General features: G+C 41.6%; 1 protein-coding gene across 3 annotated transcripts in view; it reads right to left on the reverse strand.

Moving 5' to 3' along the window:
- The window catches only part of trim44 (tripartite motif containing 44), a 42,708-nt gene that overhangs the window by 12,430 nt on the left and 10,602 nt on the right, over positions 1–19,676 (reverse strand). For all 3 annotated transcript variants that reach the window (XM_041939777.1, XM_041939775.1, XM_041939776.1), the window contains 2 exons: positions 17,523–17,813; positions 11,274–11,296 (listed from right to left, as the gene is read on the reverse strand). In XM_041939777.1, coding sequence (XP_041795711.1) covers positions 11,274–11,296; positions 17,523–17,813 — 314 coding nt within the window. The remainder of the gene's footprint in view (positions 1–11,273; positions 11,297–17,522; positions 17,814–19,676) is intronic.

Below are 19,676 nucleotides of genomic sequence, written 5' to 3' on the forward strand. Positions count from 1 at the left end.
CTCTGTCTGCACTCTGCTCTATCATAGAGATGGAGGGATGTCAGTGGCCCATATGGCCAGAGAAGAGGAGGAGGAGGAAAAAAAAACAAGTGTCTATGAGACAGAGAAAAAAAAAAGCGCTGGAGAACAGACTGGCTATTAGGCAAAGCCTTCTGTCACATGAGAACTCCCCCTCCCCTGCGTCCAAGCCCCGTCATCCAAGCCCTCAGTGTGAAGGACACCCAGACAGACAGCCCAGAAAACCTGGGCTCCAGGCTGTCACAGCTCTCATCTCGCCTGATAAAAGTCTCATATGCCTCATCCATCCCTCCCCACTTTTTCCTCTGCAGAATGTTAAACACACTGTGTGAATAAAGGACTTCCCTCAGGGCAAAGCACAAAGATCTTCCTCTTGCAACAAACCAAGAGATTAACAGTTATGATTTTGAAACCAACTGTAAAGAAAAGCTGCAAATGCAGATCCTGTGCCATAATGCAAATGTATCAGCATTGCACAGATGCCACTGCACAAAGACTAGTTTGGGCGCTATTAGTTTGTGAAATTTGTTCTTTTGTTCCTGCAGAAGCAATGTAGTTAGATGCAGCATTGCAACACAGTGAAATACAGTCATGGGGCTTGACAGCTCCCCAGTGCTGCCTGACTAATAAACTTTTATGTGTACTAATGCATCCTGTAAAACATCAGTCATGAAAGCCTACCTTCCCCTGAAGGTGACATGCCCTTATCGAATATTTCATCATCAGGAGACTGGAAGCAATTTTAGAGTTTTTTGTTTTGAAATCGAGAGGCACTGCCTTCCTTGGTCATTGGATCTTTATCAGTAATCACATGTGAATACCAGACATAATTTCTATTTAAAACAACATCATGTCTCTCTGTGTCTGGACAAAATTTACAAAAATGAAAAGCAATGACATTCATTTCTATATGAAAATAAAAAAACAACAACCAGTGTGCAATTGTCTGGTTCAAAAGTGAAACACGGACGTGCAAGAGAGAGCCTCGTCAGAAAAAGCCATTAATTTTTCGTTCACTTCCCTCCCTTCACAGAACAACGCTGGATTAAGGTGATTTTGCAAAGTGCACGCTAAATCTCCCATTAGAATCCTGAGGTAGTTAAATCCCCACCATCTCCTCATTCCTCTCTAGCCAATACTATAAATCTACATGGTGACGGGGCTTGTCGCGAGGCTGCTGAATTAAACATGCCAAGCCTCTGCTCACTCGTCCTTCCCTCGCCAGGAGTATAACTGAGCAGAGGGACAGACTATGGACTGGGAAAAGGGACGAGTGTCCTGACAGCTGCCCCACTGAGCCGTCACACACCTGCTGTGACGTTGTTGCTGTGTCCAACTGTGGAAAGGAGATGTTTGGTAATGTTGTGTGTGTGTGTGTGTGTGTGTGTGTGTGCGTGCGTGCGTGCATGTGTGACTGCTGTTTCTGTGTTGACAGTTCATACCTAGGGGCAGAGGTTTGATAAGGCACTGATTCATTGCCCCCTGGTTCAGCCTGCCACTATCGTCCTCCTTCATCTCCACCGAGCTGAAATCAGACCTGTAATTCCACCCCAAGGCTAACACACTGTGATGTGCATGTGTGCGTGTCTGTGTGTGTGTGGTTAAAGGGGACACAGTAGGTGAGAGTGTGAGGAAATCATCTTTGTATGAAAGCATCTTTCTGTCTGAGACGGTTGCCTTTTTCATTCCATCTTTCCACTAATTACCCATGGTAACCTTGCGAATGCGTGTATGAGTGTGTGTGTCTGTGTGTTGTGTTTATGTGTGCTTTTAGAATGAATAATGAATGTTTCTACACAGTGCGACATCTTTTGAGTGCTTTTACTTGTGTGTGTGTGTGTGTGTGTGTGAGCACTGCATGCATGATAGGGTGGAAGGCAAAGTGTCTACAGATCCACTATGACAATCTGCCTTATGGATAGAATTCTGCGAGCAGAAGTGTGTGTGTGTGAGTGTGTGTGTGAGAGAGAGGGACAGACAGAGAGAGGAAATGTAAGGGAAGGTGAGAGAATATGCAAAGAGTTTGAACAGTGAACCTATTTTTGTTGTTTGTAAATGGGTAGAATTCCCTGACAGATACAAGACAGGAGAAGAGGCAAGATCTAATTGCCTAGTCCACTTCCCATACAGTGTGCCCTATCAGCCTTTTCCAAGCCAAATAATGTTACTCTCAAATGTAAACAAAACTCACAAGCACTGGTAGATTGCCTACAGCATGATCCATGCTCAGACCAATTAACAGCTGACTGACTGAGCCGACATGGTGATTTCAGTTGACAACACTGACATACTGCTGATCATACAGTGCAGCTGCTAAATGTTCAGATCAGATAAGATGTTCAAAAACACTCAAAAAAAGTGACTGGACATATTGTTTAAATGAGAATATGGCTGTCTGAAAACAATATTATTTATACTAATACTATTTTTTAGCCAAGCTAGCAGTTTGGCTCTTGAGGCGGCAATGTCAGTCTCTCCATCCACCACTTTGATGGACTGTTGGATGAATTGTCATGTACAGACATTCATGGTCTCCATGACTTCTAATAACTTTGACGATGCCCTGACAATTCCTCCCATACCACCAAGAAGCTGACATTTGCGATTTTAAATAAAATATCACAACAACTATTGCAATAAAATTTGGAATAGACATTTAGAATTAATAAATTTCACTTAATTCTTGTATGGAGCCGTAATCAAGAATCGTACTATTTCCACTTATTTGTTTTGTGACAAAGTGCCTGCGAACTGTACTTTGCAAGTAGTGCTAATTAGCAAATGCTAGCATGCTAACATGCTTAATCTAAAGTGGTCAATTTGGTTTAATTTAGTATTGCCAATGTGAGCATATTAGCATTCTTGTTTTTGCATTTAGCTCAAAGCACCGCTGTGCATCCTCACAGAGCTGCTAGCATGGCTGTGCACGCGTAATTACTGCTGAAAATTAAAGCATTTAAGATATGTCTTTATTTTTTACTTTACAACTGTGTGCTACAGCCACATATGGCACGCTTTACAGTCTGACGACGACAAAAAAAGCAAGCTACTATGAGGTCTTACGACGAGGTCATTTCATCATTGCCGCAGTAGAGCTGCATACCACCAGATGTGCTCTGACATGTGATGGAGATCAGAAAAGAGGAAATCACATCTGTGCCTTCGATGTAGCGATCCAGCTCCTGTCGTCTGCCAACTTTCTTCTTCATTGCACTTCCTCAGCCACTTTTGTCTCACTTCTTTTTGTCTCGTCCCTTTCTTCTTTGCAAATAATTGCATGCATGCATAAATACACACAGACACCCACACACTACCACACACATAAAACACACGTGGGCTCACACCAGAAGTATCTGTTTTCCGAGGGGGAAAGTGAGCTGTAATTAACACATTTGGATTTATTTTTATTTTTTGGGTACTAATAAGCCTTCCCCTTCACAGAACACAAACTGCAGAACCTTCCACATGACAATGTGATTATTAGATGGGACAGCTAGAGACTTCTTTGCAAGAAATCTAATGAGCAGGTGCAGGGAAAAGGAATTAAAAAGACAGGCTGGGAGAGAAGGAGTGCAGCACACACACACACACACACACACACTATTCTGAATACATAAATAATGAAGGAGATAATAACACATCAACGCATTTTACGATGTGACATAAACACGACATATTCCGCCTCAATTTACTGTTGTGGAGACCGTAAAGGATGCATGACGGAAAAAAAAAACAACAAAGACTATGGTTTCTCAGTGACTCAGGGATGTTCAACACTGGGCTACATATTAGGTAGCACAAGGTTATCAGGAGGGGTATTTGCTGAAGCAGATATCACAAAATATGGACCACTGGAAGAGATAAAAAGCTCATACCAGGAAGCTTGGTGAAGTTTACCGTCACGGACCGACCTATTGTTGCTGTCTTGTGCTCTGAAGCCTTCTGATATATTATTTGCCACGCTCTCTTTCATTTTTCATGCCTTTCCATTCTGCATTAGCACCCTTCTTGGAAAGCTTCCTTTAAGTTGGCTGCTTTCAGCACCACCCCCGCCCCTCTTTCCCTGTCCTCTTCAGCAGTCAACCAAAGGCTTCCTTGGTGGGGTTCAAATATATGTCTACAGCCCTCGTGCTCATCTTGTCTCAGCCTGGTCACACCATAACTGTGCTCAGTTTGATTTCCACTGCAAATGCTATTCATTTACAGTTCACTCACATTCTTTCTTTGCATCATTTTGTTCCTTGCATGTCTTCATTAGTCAAAGTCCCTTCACACAAGAGCATCAGCCTGATACGTGGTGTATGAATTGCAAAGGTTTTCAGCCCAATACTTTGTTAATCTAGTCTTTTTTCATACTCCCAGGCAAAGTTCAACAAATATGAATATTTAAAGAGTACTGTGGTACCCCTTGTTGAATTGTTAAATGAGTCTCGCGTACCAGCTTTTAAATGTCAGCAGAATAGAACTGACAATCCTTCCTTTTCTCAAGGTATAAAGTCACTATGCTGACACTGATCTCTGAAGAAAAGCACTTCAGCGCACACAAACACATGAGCACACACACAGAATACAATATAAGTGCGAGTGCAAGCCCACCTTTGCACACGTACGGCGAGAACAGCAGTGTGAAGGAGGGGAAAGGTGTGTGAGAGAGAGACGTGTTTTACACACATGGATTAACAATCTATTATTCATAGTCACAACAGGCTCAGAGCATCAACACAAACACAGCAGCAACCCGATTCTGCCACACTATAGCCTCGGACGCATCACACGCTCTAACCACCGACTCTTTGCACTGTGGGATCACAGACGGCACACACAGCACTCGCCAGAGCACTCGTATCTGTCTACCCAGCCGATCAATACTAGAAGCACTCTTAAAGCTCTGGTAAAAGCTCTATACGCTGTGTCACAGTCCCTCGCAGGCCTATACTGTCGAAAATGAACAACTAATAAATCCAGTAGCAGTGCCAGCTCTGGCAAAATTCAAAATCCTGCAGTACATCAAACTTATCAGGTGGCAATCCCCACTGCAGTCAGGTCCGATATCAAAAGAAGCCGCTTCTGTTTGAAAATACATTCCTACCTGTCATGTCTGTTTAACGAATATACATTCTGAGCTGTCTGCTCTTTTTTGCATTTTGACAGTTGGTACACAGTAGTGATTCACACTTGCCATTTCAACAGGATATTCAATTAGGCGCTAGCTCATTGAACCATTATACTGCACCGGAAGCTTTGGATGGGATCTGGAATCTGAGGTGAAATGGGTGCGTGGTGCTAAAGCAACCACAACTCAAAATCAGAGACGTTCTTTTTCTTGGTAAATTACCTCATTTGTATTCAGGAAAAGTTTCAGGAGAAACAAATAACTGCCATTAGTCATCACAAAAGACAAAGCTAACAGAGGCTCACACGCGCACACGCTCTTATCTACTTAAACACCTCTGCACACACCCGTCTGCTTGCGTCTCAAAAAAAAAAAAACGTTTGATGTGAGTCATGCTAGCGCCGACAGTTTCCATGAAACAGGCCCACACACACACACACACACACACAAACACAAGTGAATGATATAAAAAAGAAAAAAAACTAGTGCATGTGGCATGAATTATGCATGCTTATAGTCTCTTGTCATCTAAATGCATGTCTCTGTATTTGTCAGTTTGGTTTGTGTGTGCTTTGCATTCATTTGGGACCTCCAATCCACCCCAGTGGAATGGCGATGGCCAAGAGAGAGAGGGAGGGGGAGGGATAGAGAGAGAGAGAGAGAGAGAGAGAGAGAGAGAGAGAAGACGAGTGAAAAATGGTGGTATTAATGAAGAGGTTTTAGTACAGTCTTAAGCAGCTGGGCCTTGCACACACATACATACACACTCCTAGATACAGACGCATCTAGCTGAAACATTTTCAATTATTAAATAAGGGCATGTTGACACACACACATGCATGCACACACATACATTTTTCATTAGAGGGAATGCAGCTCCGATGCTCATCTCTGAGCTCTGTCCTGTGTCCAGCCAAGGGCAAGCAGCTAAGTCTGCTTCCCTTCGAGCCCCCTTTTCCCTTGGTTTGTGTGTTCACGTGAATGTGGGCCATGATTGAGGGCGGTCTAAGGCCTTCACTTAGTGAGACACTGAGCGATTTGCCCCATTGCTCTCCTCTGTCACCGAGCACTGCCACTGATCACAAGCAGGGCTCTAAGAAAATTCAAAATGGAGGATGGAGGACAGGATGTACACAACTCATTCAAAAACAGATCTGTTGCCTGGTTGAGATAAGTTAGTTAAGCACTGGAAATAGGAACCAGACCTCAAAACTTCCTGGGCAGAAAAACACCACATTTTACAATATGTGACATGACTGCTGATCCCTGTTTCCACTGTTGAGATCACAGTGCAGTTTCTGGATGACGGGCACAACAAACTTCCATCAGGTCTGTCAGTGCCAGTATGTTCAATTCAAGAGAGCGGTTAAAGGGAAATGTATATACATTTACAAAAATAATAATTGATCAATTATAATTACGCAGAAAATCATTAATAGCATCTTTAATCATTCCCATTCCTGGATTTACACTATTAATGTGACTATGTATCATTTACTGTTAATGCATGAGCTTTGATTTAATTAGTCATTCAATTCCTTTTAGAGGTTTGTATTGTAAATGTTCATGCATTATTCTGTTCCATTTACAATGTAGTGGTACTTAGGTGGCCTCTGGTTTAATGCATTGCAAAAGAAAAAGATTACATAACTAGTCAGTCAGAGAGGTTCTTCAAAGCCGATACACACAGAGAGGAAAGCGTGGATCGCATTATTTATGTCTAGGTGTAAATTAATGTAGGCCATCCACAGTATACGTGTGGATGCATGTAAGGGAAAATCTGTATAAGCATAAAGAATAGGGAAAGAAATGAAGAAAGAGAATCTGCTCACTTTCCTGCTGTGTGTGTGTGTATGTGTGTGTGTGTGTGTGTGTCTGTGTTCTGGGCCATGCATGCATGATAAAGTGAGCGAAGCAGGGAACAGGACCTCCTGAGATATAGCAGAGACGTGAGAGATTGCAGCAGTGAATGGGGAACCTCACATTGTAATTAGAAGAGCAACGATTCCCAGCGGGCTTTAACATTTTAGCGTGATTATACTGTTTGATTTACATGCTGAGAAGGCCTCCATCGCTCTTGCTCACCAAATTAACAAATTTGCCACATGTCGCAAAGCTTTAACTTTTCGGAATTCAGATGTTGTTTTTTTTTCTAGTCTCACTGATCATGAAGGGGATTTGACTGAAGCTGATTTCAGAAACAAACCACATCATCAGCTGAAATTATTGAATTTTATGGCAGGTATTTTTAATGACATCAGATAAAGTTGCTGAAATGCTTCTTTCCTTGCATCACGGTTGCATATTGCTGTGTTTTTAACCATTCTCCAATATACCCTTCAGGGTGAGGCCATGGTTTTATACAGTAACCCCTGAGGTTTCACAGACTTGTACAACTCTGATTCCAAAAAAGTTGGAACGCTCTGTAAAACATAAATATTTTTGCAATAAGATTTGCAAAGAAACTGTGTTTACCGACAACAGTTTTACAAAGTGTTCCTGAGCCCATGTAGTAACATACAACAGACAATCATGTGTTCACAAAGTGGTGCAGCTCGCTCCATCCTCGCTTGTGAACGACTGAGCCTTTCCAGGATGCTCCTTTCATACCCAATCATGATACTATCACCTGTTACCAATCAACCTGTTTACCTGTGGAATGTTCCAAACAGGTGTTTTTTATATATAGTACATATTTCCATCTGCATGGCAAAGAAGGAGAAAGTTGTAAAAGTAAGGTTTAATTATTATAGACAAGTGTTTTTTCAAAGCATTTCTTTGAAAATCCATCTGAAAACGACTTATATTATAACTGAACTGCTGGCCAATCAGTGACAACCACCAAGTGTACAGTGAAAACAGTTATTTTCTGTTTTCCCAGGAAGCATCTCCTCTTTAAGCCCACTCATTTTCATTGCTATTCTTTATATGCTCAGAATGACAGGGTGCACAAACACAAGGGAAGCCTCACAGTGGGAGGCCAACTGCATCTCAAACAACTTAAAAATGACATTGCTTCCAAAAGTACTTAGAATTACTGCTTTATTGGTGGATGTAAAGCAATGTTGACCATTGGCTGCATTTATATAGATTATACAAATAAAGCAGGTAAAAAATGCAACTCCCAAGAGAGCTATGCCCCCAACTAAGCTATGTGCACAAAGCTAATATGTCGGCATACTAACATTTGTGCTGGAGCATTAATCTGTATAGAAGCTCAAGTGTAATAAGCTTTAATGTATGCACAACTATCCCTTAAAAGTCAGTCTGATGTGATCTGTGTTGGCTGATTTGGTGAATCAGAGAACAATAACTGAGTGACCATAATTGACTGTTACTTGTATTGTTAAAATCATACAGATAAGGATGAAAGACACCCGTTTGAGGAGCGCCCTAATGACTCCTTGGTGACTAAACATCCAAAACTCCTCAGCTAAAAACTTAGAAGTTAGCAGCAGCCAAGAGGCACAGAAATACTTCAACATGTCTACTAAAAATAAATCTTCCAAAGTCCCAACAGAACAGCAAATTTAAGTCTAACGAGTGGAATTCCTTAGTGTATATCTCTTTTTCTCTCATTGACTGTCTCACTGTCTTTGTATCTGTTTCTCTCTTAAGCACGCATCTCAGGGGACAACATAAAAGTGGCTTTCTGGAATTAAAGCGTTACTGCAGCAATAAGCCCTTTCTCCCCATCCTTCCTTTGTGTGTGTGTGTGTGTGTGTGTGAAGACAGCTACAGACTCTCTTGTCTCCACTATTGATCAGTGGCATTGTGACTCCTGGTGCACCATGGCGACTGTGTGAGCACAGAGGGCTCACACTAAAAAATGTGAAAGTATATTAATGGTGCATTAGGACTTAGGAAAGAAAGTAGGTTATGTGTAGGATATAAGGGAGGAATAGAATTTAGTAATGAACCTAATTGCTCTTGCTCAAATTTAATGTGCAGAACAGATGCACTAAATGTCAAAATACATCATACGATACTTGCATAACCTGCATGTTCACACATTTTTACTTGCATTTAGACACACACAAATATGATTTAGACTGCAACAGATTAGATTAGATCCACATGATAAATACAGGTCTGATTTAGGAACATGATTTAGGATACAAATACATATAAACATATGCACATGCAGGTCAGGGACAGCGGTTGCAAGAGAGGTGAGAGGGAAGCCAAGGAACGCTGGTTAAATTTGCAACGCGACAATGTAGAGACAACAGGGAGAAGGTTGGGCTGAGGGGAGTTAAGTAAGATTTATATTCAGAAGAGGACAAATCTTGGCAGACATGGAGTACCTATGTTAAGAGAGACGGGGGATCATATTGATGAGGAAGTCCAGGAAAGATGCGTGTGGGTGCAGGATTGTGGTCCTGGGGGAAAGCACTGTCTACAGCAGAGATATGGGGCTCAGACAGCGGATTAGTGTTTCTGCTCCATAATCAATTTGCTGTCTGGATCCCATAGCACATAACCCTAAACATCCCCTCCTCGCTTGATCCTGCAAAATCTCTCCTTCTTTCTCCCCCCACCAATTTCACTTAATCTCTCTTTCGTCTGCTCACGTCTTTGTTTGTTTCACCTTCAAACCTTAAGATGTTCAATCTCTAACGTTCAAACCGCTACAACAAACTCACACATAAAGCAGAATTCACTTTTCACCTTTTTTTCTCCTACTAACCTCTCCACAATGTCCCCTCTCCCAGTATTTCTCTCTACAATGCGTGCCGCTTTCCATTTGCCACAGCAGATTCTGCACCCACTGCATTTTAGGGCAATACAGGGGACTTTGGGAGTAATTATATCAGGGAATGGGTGTGTGTATGTGTGTGCGTAGAGATGTGGAGGTTAACCTTGACTAAGGGCAAACCATTAGCTCCATCTCACCCTTGGGTCCAAGCTTGCTGCCATCTGCTCCAGAACTTAGGGGTCATAATACTGGCTGACCAATCAATAACATATTACATGTTGGCACTGTGCGCCAGCCATGGTCAGAGCTTTCTTTGCTCATTAAAAGCAAGGCACAATACACTCCAGAGAGGATATATAGCACATTTCTCACAAGCAAGCAGTGCCGTAATATCAACAGTACCCAAATTGAAATTAAAAATTAAATTTCTGTTTGCAGAAAACAAGCATGTTGTCCATCAAAAGTGTACTTTGTGGCATGCAAGACTATTTCCGTATTCAGCCTTCATTTCAAATAAAGTCTTAGAGAAAATAAGGCTCTTGTCTCTGAGGACGGATGTGCCGGCATTTGCAGAAGGTGTCTTGAATCAGTGTGTGTGTGTGTGTCTGTCGAGGGGAGAAGTACTTTGAGATGAAAGCCCAGAGAGACAGCCAGGCGGAGAGGCAGAGACAGCAGGTGGTGCTAGGAGCGCTCCTGCTCCAATGAAGGAGGCAGAGAGGTTTTCGTGTCAACAGATCAATAAGTGTGGGACTGGGAGAGGACTATCCATTTCAGATTGTCTGACACAGACAGAGATAAAAGGCGAAATATGCAGTCGAAGTAAGAAAAAAAAAAAAAGGCGACACAAACAAACTGTAAAAGCAGCGGAAAAATTATACGGGTCCATCTGTCCAGTGCAGTTTCTCATTCCCCCTCTCACATAACTGCTACTGGAGTAGAAGGCCAGAGGGCCAGACTTGACCTCACTAATGACACAACATGCATGTATATGCATATAAACACGCACGTGAGCCCGTGTATGGCTAAAGCCTGTCACCCAACTGCCCATGGCCCTCTTATTGGACCAGGCGGATTGTCACCTCTTTTGATTTCAGTGGGCACACACAGATGAGAGCTACTAATTGCCTTGCTGGGGCAGAGACGTGACTCGCATGTGAGCGGCCAGCTTTGGAGCCATTCGAGGGCTTATGTTCATAGGTGACTCTGAGTCTGTAGTGAATGAGCTGTTTGAGTGAGTCACTAAAAGGTGGAGTTCTAAGAGGGAAAAGACTTGGAGGGTGTGTGTTTGTGTGTCTGTGTGTGTATGTAATTATGCAAGATGAGTACCCGTCGGTCTCATGGCGGTTGATGGCACGAGGACCTTCTAGGTTCTAAAATGTCCTAAGTGCCCGTTAAGACATCCAGTTATGAAAAGGTGAACATGAATCACACTGGCAGTCTTACCTGGGCCTGGCCTCAATGTCGCGCTGAGAACAATGAGAGAGAGAGAGAGAGAGACAGAAAGAGAGAGAGAAAATAAAACATATTTAAAATCTTTGCACAGGTGTTGTGGATAACAACAAATAAAACAGAAACAACATAATTTACATCATCTTGGTCCACAGCTGGCGTGGCTCTAAATCTGACCAATTAATTTTTGCTTTCATCCACCAGTTGTGCTCATGCATATGCAGGAGCTTTTAAAGGAGCAGTCTGGAACAAAGTACTTAGCGAGCCGCAAACACGTGCCTTTAATTCTGATTGGGGCTTAAAAGATTTTTCAATGTCAAAACAATGGGTGTGACTTGTTGTCTGTCAGTACGTGATGGTTACACAAACATTGCCAGCAGAAGGTTTATTTATGAGTGAAATGAATAATGGAATAATGTTTCAGATTCTGTCAATTTCCAGAAAAATGTAAATGCATTATTTCACATTACCCATAACATCTAAATTATTACTATGAATCTATGCTACACTCAATATTTATCATCCCAAACACACAGCTCCAGCATGCATACACCACACTTGGAATAACTGTCATGTACTACAGCAAAGTACTCGTTATACCACTCTTGAGCTCAATTGGTTTATTTTCAGTCAAGAGGACCTTGAGCACAAGACGGCCACTTTTGCTGCCATTAAAATTCTGCCTGGCACTGATTGTACTGTAGCACTGGACCTTGACTATCAGTGCTAAGATGGCTGTGCCAGAAAAGGATTTTGACACTGTGAAACTAACGGCGTCTTGAAGGCAGTGTCTCCTTGGCAGCGCAGCAGATGAGAGGAGAGCTGATGAGTGGAGGATGTGGAGCACTGACTGCCTCACTGACTAAGATTCGCTCTAAATTTAATTAGCTCCAGATCTGGACAAATACGTAGTTGCAAATATTGGAACTGTGGGATTTTTTCTTGGTTTATCTTGTCAAACACTTCAATAGACTCAAATGTCAATTTGTGAAATCAGAGTGAAAAACTGACATTCATCAAAGAAGCTCTTGACTGGTTGCTGTAAGCCTCTACAAAAAGTACACATTTGCAAATGTCTTTCTGTTTCTCCACTGCTTGTTTGGTTAACTCACCTATCATTATTTTCTAGCTAACAGTGGCAGATTTTAAGACAAAGTGAAGAAGACGTAGAAAAATCTAAGTTTTAAGCTTTAAATTTTGATGGCAAATCCATGTTGCTTTATGCATTAAACACACGTTAAGACAAAAGGTGATGCAGCACTCCATCAATCTTCTTGTTGGCCTCCCTCAGTTCTTTTCAGCAATTCAACCATGAAGGCCTGATCCATACAGTCTCCTCTGAACAGTTGATGTTGAGATGTTCCTGCTACTTGAGCTCTGTGAAGCATTTAAGTGGGCTCCAATCTGTTGGTGCTGTTAATTTAAGTTTTCTGAGGCTGGTAACTGTAATGAACTTATCCTCTGCAGCAGAGGTAACTCCTGGTCTTCTTTTCACTGAGCGGTTCTCATGAGAGCCAGTTTCATCACAGCTGCCTGCTCTTTAAGATATGTTCAAAGTTCTTGAAATTTTCCAGATTGTCTGACAATGCAGAGTAATAATGCAGAGTAATGTTCTTGCCATAACATGGATTACTACAGCAGCTGAATAGGGTTTACTGCATACCAACACCACCTCTGCGCAACACGACTGAAATTCAAGAAATTCCACTAATGACTCCGGACAAGGCACACCTGTTAATTGAAAACCATCTGAGGTAACTACTACATGAAGCTGAGAGAATACCAAAAGGGTGCGAAGCCTTCAAAAAGCCAAGCAGCCAATTTTGAAGAATCTAAAGTATAAAACAAATTTCTACTTTTTTGTTTACTGCATAATTCCATATGTTCTTTCATAGTTTTGATATCTTCAGTATTATTCTTAAATGTAGAAAACAACAAAAATAAAATAATAAACCACTGAATGAGAAGATATGTTGAAACTGGTGCTGACAGTGTTGAGTTAGTAATGCATACTGTATTTCTCTGATATTTGCTTTGTGTACATTATATCATGCCAATACAAATGGAATGTTGGTATAGTCCCAGTTTTGTGTTTTGTTTTCATTTGATCCTTTTTAAAGAGTTTTTTAGTGCCACTGTCCACAAAATTGAAAGAAATATGCTGTTAGCTGATGGCTATAGAGCTTTTTTTTTACTGTAATTACCTTTGCAACAGAATAAAGAAATCAAACCTTCAGGGTTGAATTATACCAGATTCAGCATTTCTTATATTATTCACATGACCTAGTGAAGTTCAATCAATAAGTTCACACAGAAAACGGTCTCTCAATGCAAAGCACAGCCTAGGCTTATGTCATCAATAGATGCGAGTGGAAGCTGCTCCATTCATGATTCAAAACTATATTAACTTCAACGATGTGTTCTTGAACTGCTCTGAATGAAAGCCGATCTTTATTTCAAAAGTGGGCTGTTAACTCCCACCACAAAGAATCTGTTGGGGCACAGCCTCAACAGCTTCATGGAAAACTGCTGTTCATAATTAAATTAGGGGAAATTAGCATCTGTAATAGGCCCACCTTCATCTATTTTTAGTATACACTGCAATGATGTACGAGGAATGCCTAGCTCTGGAGTGAAAAACAAATTTAATTTGACATTTCATCAGTTCAGTCATAAATATTCAAAATGTAGGAAAAAAGCCTATCATGTAATTAGTGAAATGAATGTTTTAGATGACACGGATCTTTCTGTGCTTGTATCAGTCATGCAGAAAGATCACTTCCTGCCCAGTGACATATCGATGTTTTTTTAATTACTGTATAGTCATGAGGGAATGATCAAGTAAACACACTGCACGGTTGTACAAATGAGTACCTACTGGCGCTTTTTAAATGTGGAGACTGAGAATTTTGATAATAAATGAACTCAGGCTGAGACAAAGTCTTTTGATGTATTCTCCCTCTGGCTCTCGCTGATTGGTCAATTTTAGGAATGCTTATTCAATTCCTGCAGGCTTCATTCTTTACTGCGTGTGCATGTGTGTCTACACCTGCGTTGCTGTGTCTGCATTAAAAGAAAGGCGGGAGATTATTAAGCGAGCTAGTGATAATTTGTTTGTTTGACCTTAGGCACGAAGACTCACCTCAATTAGGTGGTCTATTCTTTGGGGAGTAGTTCAGAGGATGGGTTTTACACAGGTGAGAAATATTTTAGTTGCTCCATTCCACAGGCTTGCAGTTACATGGCTGCGGTATGTGATAGTCTTACTAAGAAGCAATCCGTGTTTCTGACATGGCTCTGAAGCTGCTACTCTAAAGCTGGAAACAAGGCACTACTTCTAAAAAGTGCTGGAGGCCATAACTGCAGCTCTGACAAACAGGATTAGATTGCTATTTAAATGAGGAGAAATAAGCAAAAAACAGAACAACAAACAGGGTCAGCTTATTTAAATATGTATTTTCATCTGAACAAAGCTTAAGGTAATAACTTTGTTTCAGTGCAGCCGTTTGATTGTTTTTTCTTGTGCCAAGTCAGCTTCTGTCATGATTTCATTGATGGATGTCAAATCCTTCACAACAGTTCAGGACTAACAATAGAATATACATTAGTGCAGTTTTTGCTGGTAGTGGGCTGTTGTGCTAAAACAACAGATTCAACAATTCAACAAATTAAGACATTGCATACTTTTTTTTTTTTGACTGACTCATTCTGACATTTGAAACAATTATCGTAACTAACTAATCAAAACAATCACTGGCAGATGCATAATAATTAAAACAAATAGTTCAATGTGCCATCTGGAGACACTGCCACTATGAGGCAGACAGATGAATAATGGAAGAGGGAACGAGCAAGTAAGAGTATTAATGTTTGAGTCGGTTATTCTTTGGATCCATGAGGCTCTACACGTGTAGCACAGTAGACAAAAACTGCTGCAGGCGTTGGTGAGCTCAGGTGGACCTGATGCAACGAATTGTGTGCATCCACATACACACATCATTGCAAGCTGAGCAAACTGCTGAATAAGCCCCCTCTCTCCACCTACACAGACATCTCCTGTGACCATACACTTCCAAATAACACTGCCCATTACTCACTCTAGCAATAACAAACACATGAGAATAAACAGGGCAACCATTGGCATTCAATTAGGGCCTTAATGAACTTGGCCCACCATGGATTAACTTCTCACGGCAATGCCAGGGAACACTCAAGCCTCCATTCCTGACTTTGGTGACTAAAGTATGGAGAGTGACAAATGGACCGACGGGATATTTTCATTTGGCACATATAAGCAGTAAAAGCCTCCTCTTTGATGTTCAATTGAGGGGTGAGGGAGTGAAGCACTGCAGAATCTGACGTGACATGGCTTGCCCTTCTGGTTGTGCTAATGTATGTGTACGTGTATAAATCATATACTGTGACTGCCTACATGCTCAGGTGTGAATAGTACTTTGGCACGAGAACCTTTCTTTGACTAAGGGGAAGGCGTATAAAAATAGAACGAACAGCTGCTGTGTTCATGACTGACAAACACTGCAGCCAGAGGCCAAACGTAGTTACACGTACGCTTCATCAGCCAGCAGCTCAGGATTTATTTGAATCTTACTACCTGTATCACTACCTGACTGTATGAAAGCAAAACTGAATTTCTCCACATGAACAAAACGCGTGCCAGGTAAACACAGCCAGGCTCTCCTTTCATTCGGAACAAAGCTGTGCATGGTGGCACCTGTTTACCATATTCATTTGACCATAATGAGTATGCAGAAGGTGCTGAAGTCATTAGAAAGATAATCCTTTAAGTTGAAGGTCTTGGATTAAGCCTCCATGCTTGCAAGCATTTTTAAGTTAGGCTGCATCACAAGCAAAATGAAGACAGGTTGAGGGGCCTGGCTGACTATCCTATGTTATAAAATATCAATAGTAACTATGTACAGCATACAGTGTAAAGGCAGCTGCATATAATCATTCAGCAACATCTTTGTGCTGGCTGGCACATTGTTTGTAATTGTTTATTGACGTGAGCAATAGCACACAGTTTTACAAGGCTGCATTTGGTAATAACTTTGGCACCGGACCTCTATGTTTAAGTATAGATTAATTAATCATTGACCCTGTTTGCTTCGGTTCTTTCGAAGTGCTTTCAGCAGACATTGTGATGTGACATGATGTTGCTTAATTATGAGTGATGGCTGCACTGGTTTTTCCTTCATGTTAGTGATCACTTTCAAGTCTCAATAAATATGATGTTAACAACAAGCTAAGACTGGTGTGTAAATTAAGATTCCTGTTGGCCAGTATTAGATCAACTTACTTCCACCTCAGAATCAAGTGGCTTCAGCTATGTTTGGTTCTACATATGTAGAAATGTTAAAGTTGCCGACCTCAAACAGAGATTGTAACTGGGATGAAAAATCCTGTTAATTACTTCCACAAAGAAATCATCTTAGATTCAGGCGGCCATGTTTGAGCAATGCCAACACCTTTGACTACATCAGACCTGTGAGCTTTACTGTATAATGTCTTGATTCCACCTGGCACAGCTGTGTGGTGTCCCAGCTGCAACGCGGTTTTGTTCCTTCAGGCACGTGGCTTCGTCCATCAAGATTTCAGAAAAGGAGCATTTTGCCTGCCTGATTTTGTTGATTGGCTCAGATTTTGTTGATTTAGTCATTTTAACTTGATGTTTATGCTTCTACCATGGGTAAGTAGGCTATGTAGTTAAGCAGTTTCTATTTTAATTGTGTTTATTGGTGATATATGATTGGCAGTTTGCACAGTGCGTTTTAATATGAAAATTGACGGGATCCTGTGTCTGACTTCCTGGTTGGCTTGATTTGCTCTGTGCAGCTTGACGTGGCGCCCATCAACAATAGTCTAAGCATGTTCTTTCAGTGGAGCAGAGGGCCATTCTTGGACATTTCTGAAACGCACTGCAAAGCTTCTGATGGAATCACAAGCACTGTCTGGGATGGCACGATCAGCTCTGGCTGCCATGTTGCAGCCAGAACTGACTACAGCGAACAGTATGAAGACAGGAAGAAGAAATTGTGTGTTTCTTAGAAGCCAAAGCCTTGAAACTTAAAGCCTCATTATGACATGTTGACTGAGAGTCAAACTGGGCTTCTACAACATTAGGAATTTGCTCTTTCTATCTGCACTTGACTGTACAGTGAAGTGAGTGAGACACACAATGCTGATTGTGGAGTGAGGATAATGAGGAAGGAAGGTTCTTCTCACCTGCATTCTGTGGGCTGGTCCGGGCCCCGCTATGAGGGCCTCTGCGACTACTGCAGGGCCTCCTGCCTCGGCCTGTTCCAGCAGACACAGCTGGTTAGTGATGCTGGCCATCTCTTCCTGCAGACGCTCAGTTTGGACGCTGATCTCTGCGATTTTCTCAGCAGCAGAAGCTGTCAAGAACGCCTCTTTGAGGTCTACCAGGTGAAGGGTCCTCTTCTCCTCCAGACGCACCAACCTGCGGAGCTCATCAAACTGGCTGTTCACATAGGCCTCCAGCTCCTCTGTGGACATCTAAGATATGTAGATGAGGTACAGGACATGAGTGAACGAATGAACTGGGCCAAAGTAAGAGGAGGTAATCCATAAGATACCATGATGGAAAGAGACACTGAGCTGCCATTTCAAATTAACCTGAGCAAATTGCTTCAGCGTAGGTTTGAATCATTGAAATTAACTCATAAAACAGGGAAACTGAGGTAGAAAAAAATGTCAAATTCAAAGACAAGAAAGTAAAAACACAGACGACATGACATGACAAATTGTACGGGTGTGAACTGAACATCCAGGGGTGAGATAGAGAGATGCAAATGGAGTGACCAAAGTATGGGGCCAGACAGAGACTTGTGGTTTTTACTTTGACATGCGAATATTATTTTAATTAGCCCACTGTTTTTTTTCATGCAGTCGCTAATTGATAGCATGAAGCAGATCCCCTGGAGGCAAACTCCATGCATCCCATCTGTAGATAGAGACCTCAGAGGCTCCTTCCACCACAGCAAGCCATCTGTTTGGCTTTCAGGGTAACTGAACTGCTCACTGAGATACCTTTTTCAATCCATTTCCCATTTCCCCCAATGAGGCTCTCTTTAGCTATGACTCGTTACGTTAAAACACCTCAATAAACAGACGCCTCCTTACAATCCGTCCCACTGAGATGGCTCCACCTCCAACGCAGATGCTGTCATAAGGTATAACACCCCAAAGTCCCTTGTCATGATCTCTGCTCCTGAATATGCAATAATCGCTTCAATCTATGAACATCAGCTGCTTAGTCTCTCCTCTTCCCTTGAGCAGAACTTCACTCTCTTCCTTTCCATCTATTTTATCTTGTTTCCCCTCAGCCTCCCTCTCTCCAGTGAAGCAAGGAATCATCAGTCTTTACTGAGGTTGGCAGTGCCACGTCCCTAGGGGCTCGAAGTTTTATTGTGTGTTTGCCATGATTGCCAAGCAATCAGATTCTCCAAATTGGCCATTAAACCAAGCGCAAAAAGTAACAGTTTTAATTTACTTATGTGCAGAGCAGAGAAAAAAAAAACGCACATCGTTCATTCTGAACCAGACGGAGAGATTTAGTTAACATCTAACTGCAACTTGCTTCACCAAAGTCAGTGTCTGGAATGCATGTCTGACGAATTAGGAACAATTAACTACAAGTGCCTTGGACCAGCAACATGCTCCATTCCTTGTGCAGATGCTCAAGTGAAATGCATCTGCAAATGAGGAGAGATTGGAGAGAATGAAGCATCGTTATTCTCCTCTCAAAGTTCTTCTACGTTAATACACAGAACTATACAGGGAAGTGCTTAAATGCAATAAATCCTACTAAATTACAATATAGGCTGATTAAATCTTCTGGAGGAGTCATCATTTTAAACGTGAGCAGTGAGCACTTAAAGAACACATTAATCAATGACAAGGCATTTACAGCACTACTTCATTTTGTAGCGGTACAAAAATGTAATGTTTGAGCTGCTGCTAATGCTTTGGTGTCACAGATTTCTTGCTCTAAAGTTGGCTTTGATTGAGGTTCCACGGACACCATCATGGATCAACATATTCAATATTCAAGTCAAATTCCCCTGCAAATCTACATAATCCTTTCACATTTTTAAAAGCTTTGACATCTGCTTGGCATTTCCATTTATTATCAGATAGGCAAATGGAATATAGCTGTCTGTCAAAATGTTCAGTGATACCTGTGAATCCATTAACAGCTAACAGTAGCAGTAATGACTTTATTAGTTCATTCCATGTCAGACGTAGCTTTAGCATTCAGTTGTCATCATGAATACTGATGACGAGTTAAATTTCAGCTATTTCTTTAATAAGGTTAGTCTATCAATGACCTGAAGTGAGATGATGTGACTTTGTATG

This window comes from Chelmon rostratus, chromosome 6 (genome assembly GCF_017976325.1).
Source record: "Chelmon rostratus isolate fCheRos1 chromosome 6, fCheRos1.pri, whole genome shotgun sequence".
Lineage (NCBI taxonomy): Eukaryota > Metazoa > Chordata > Actinopteri > Chaetodontiformes > Chaetodontidae > Chelmon > Chelmon rostratus.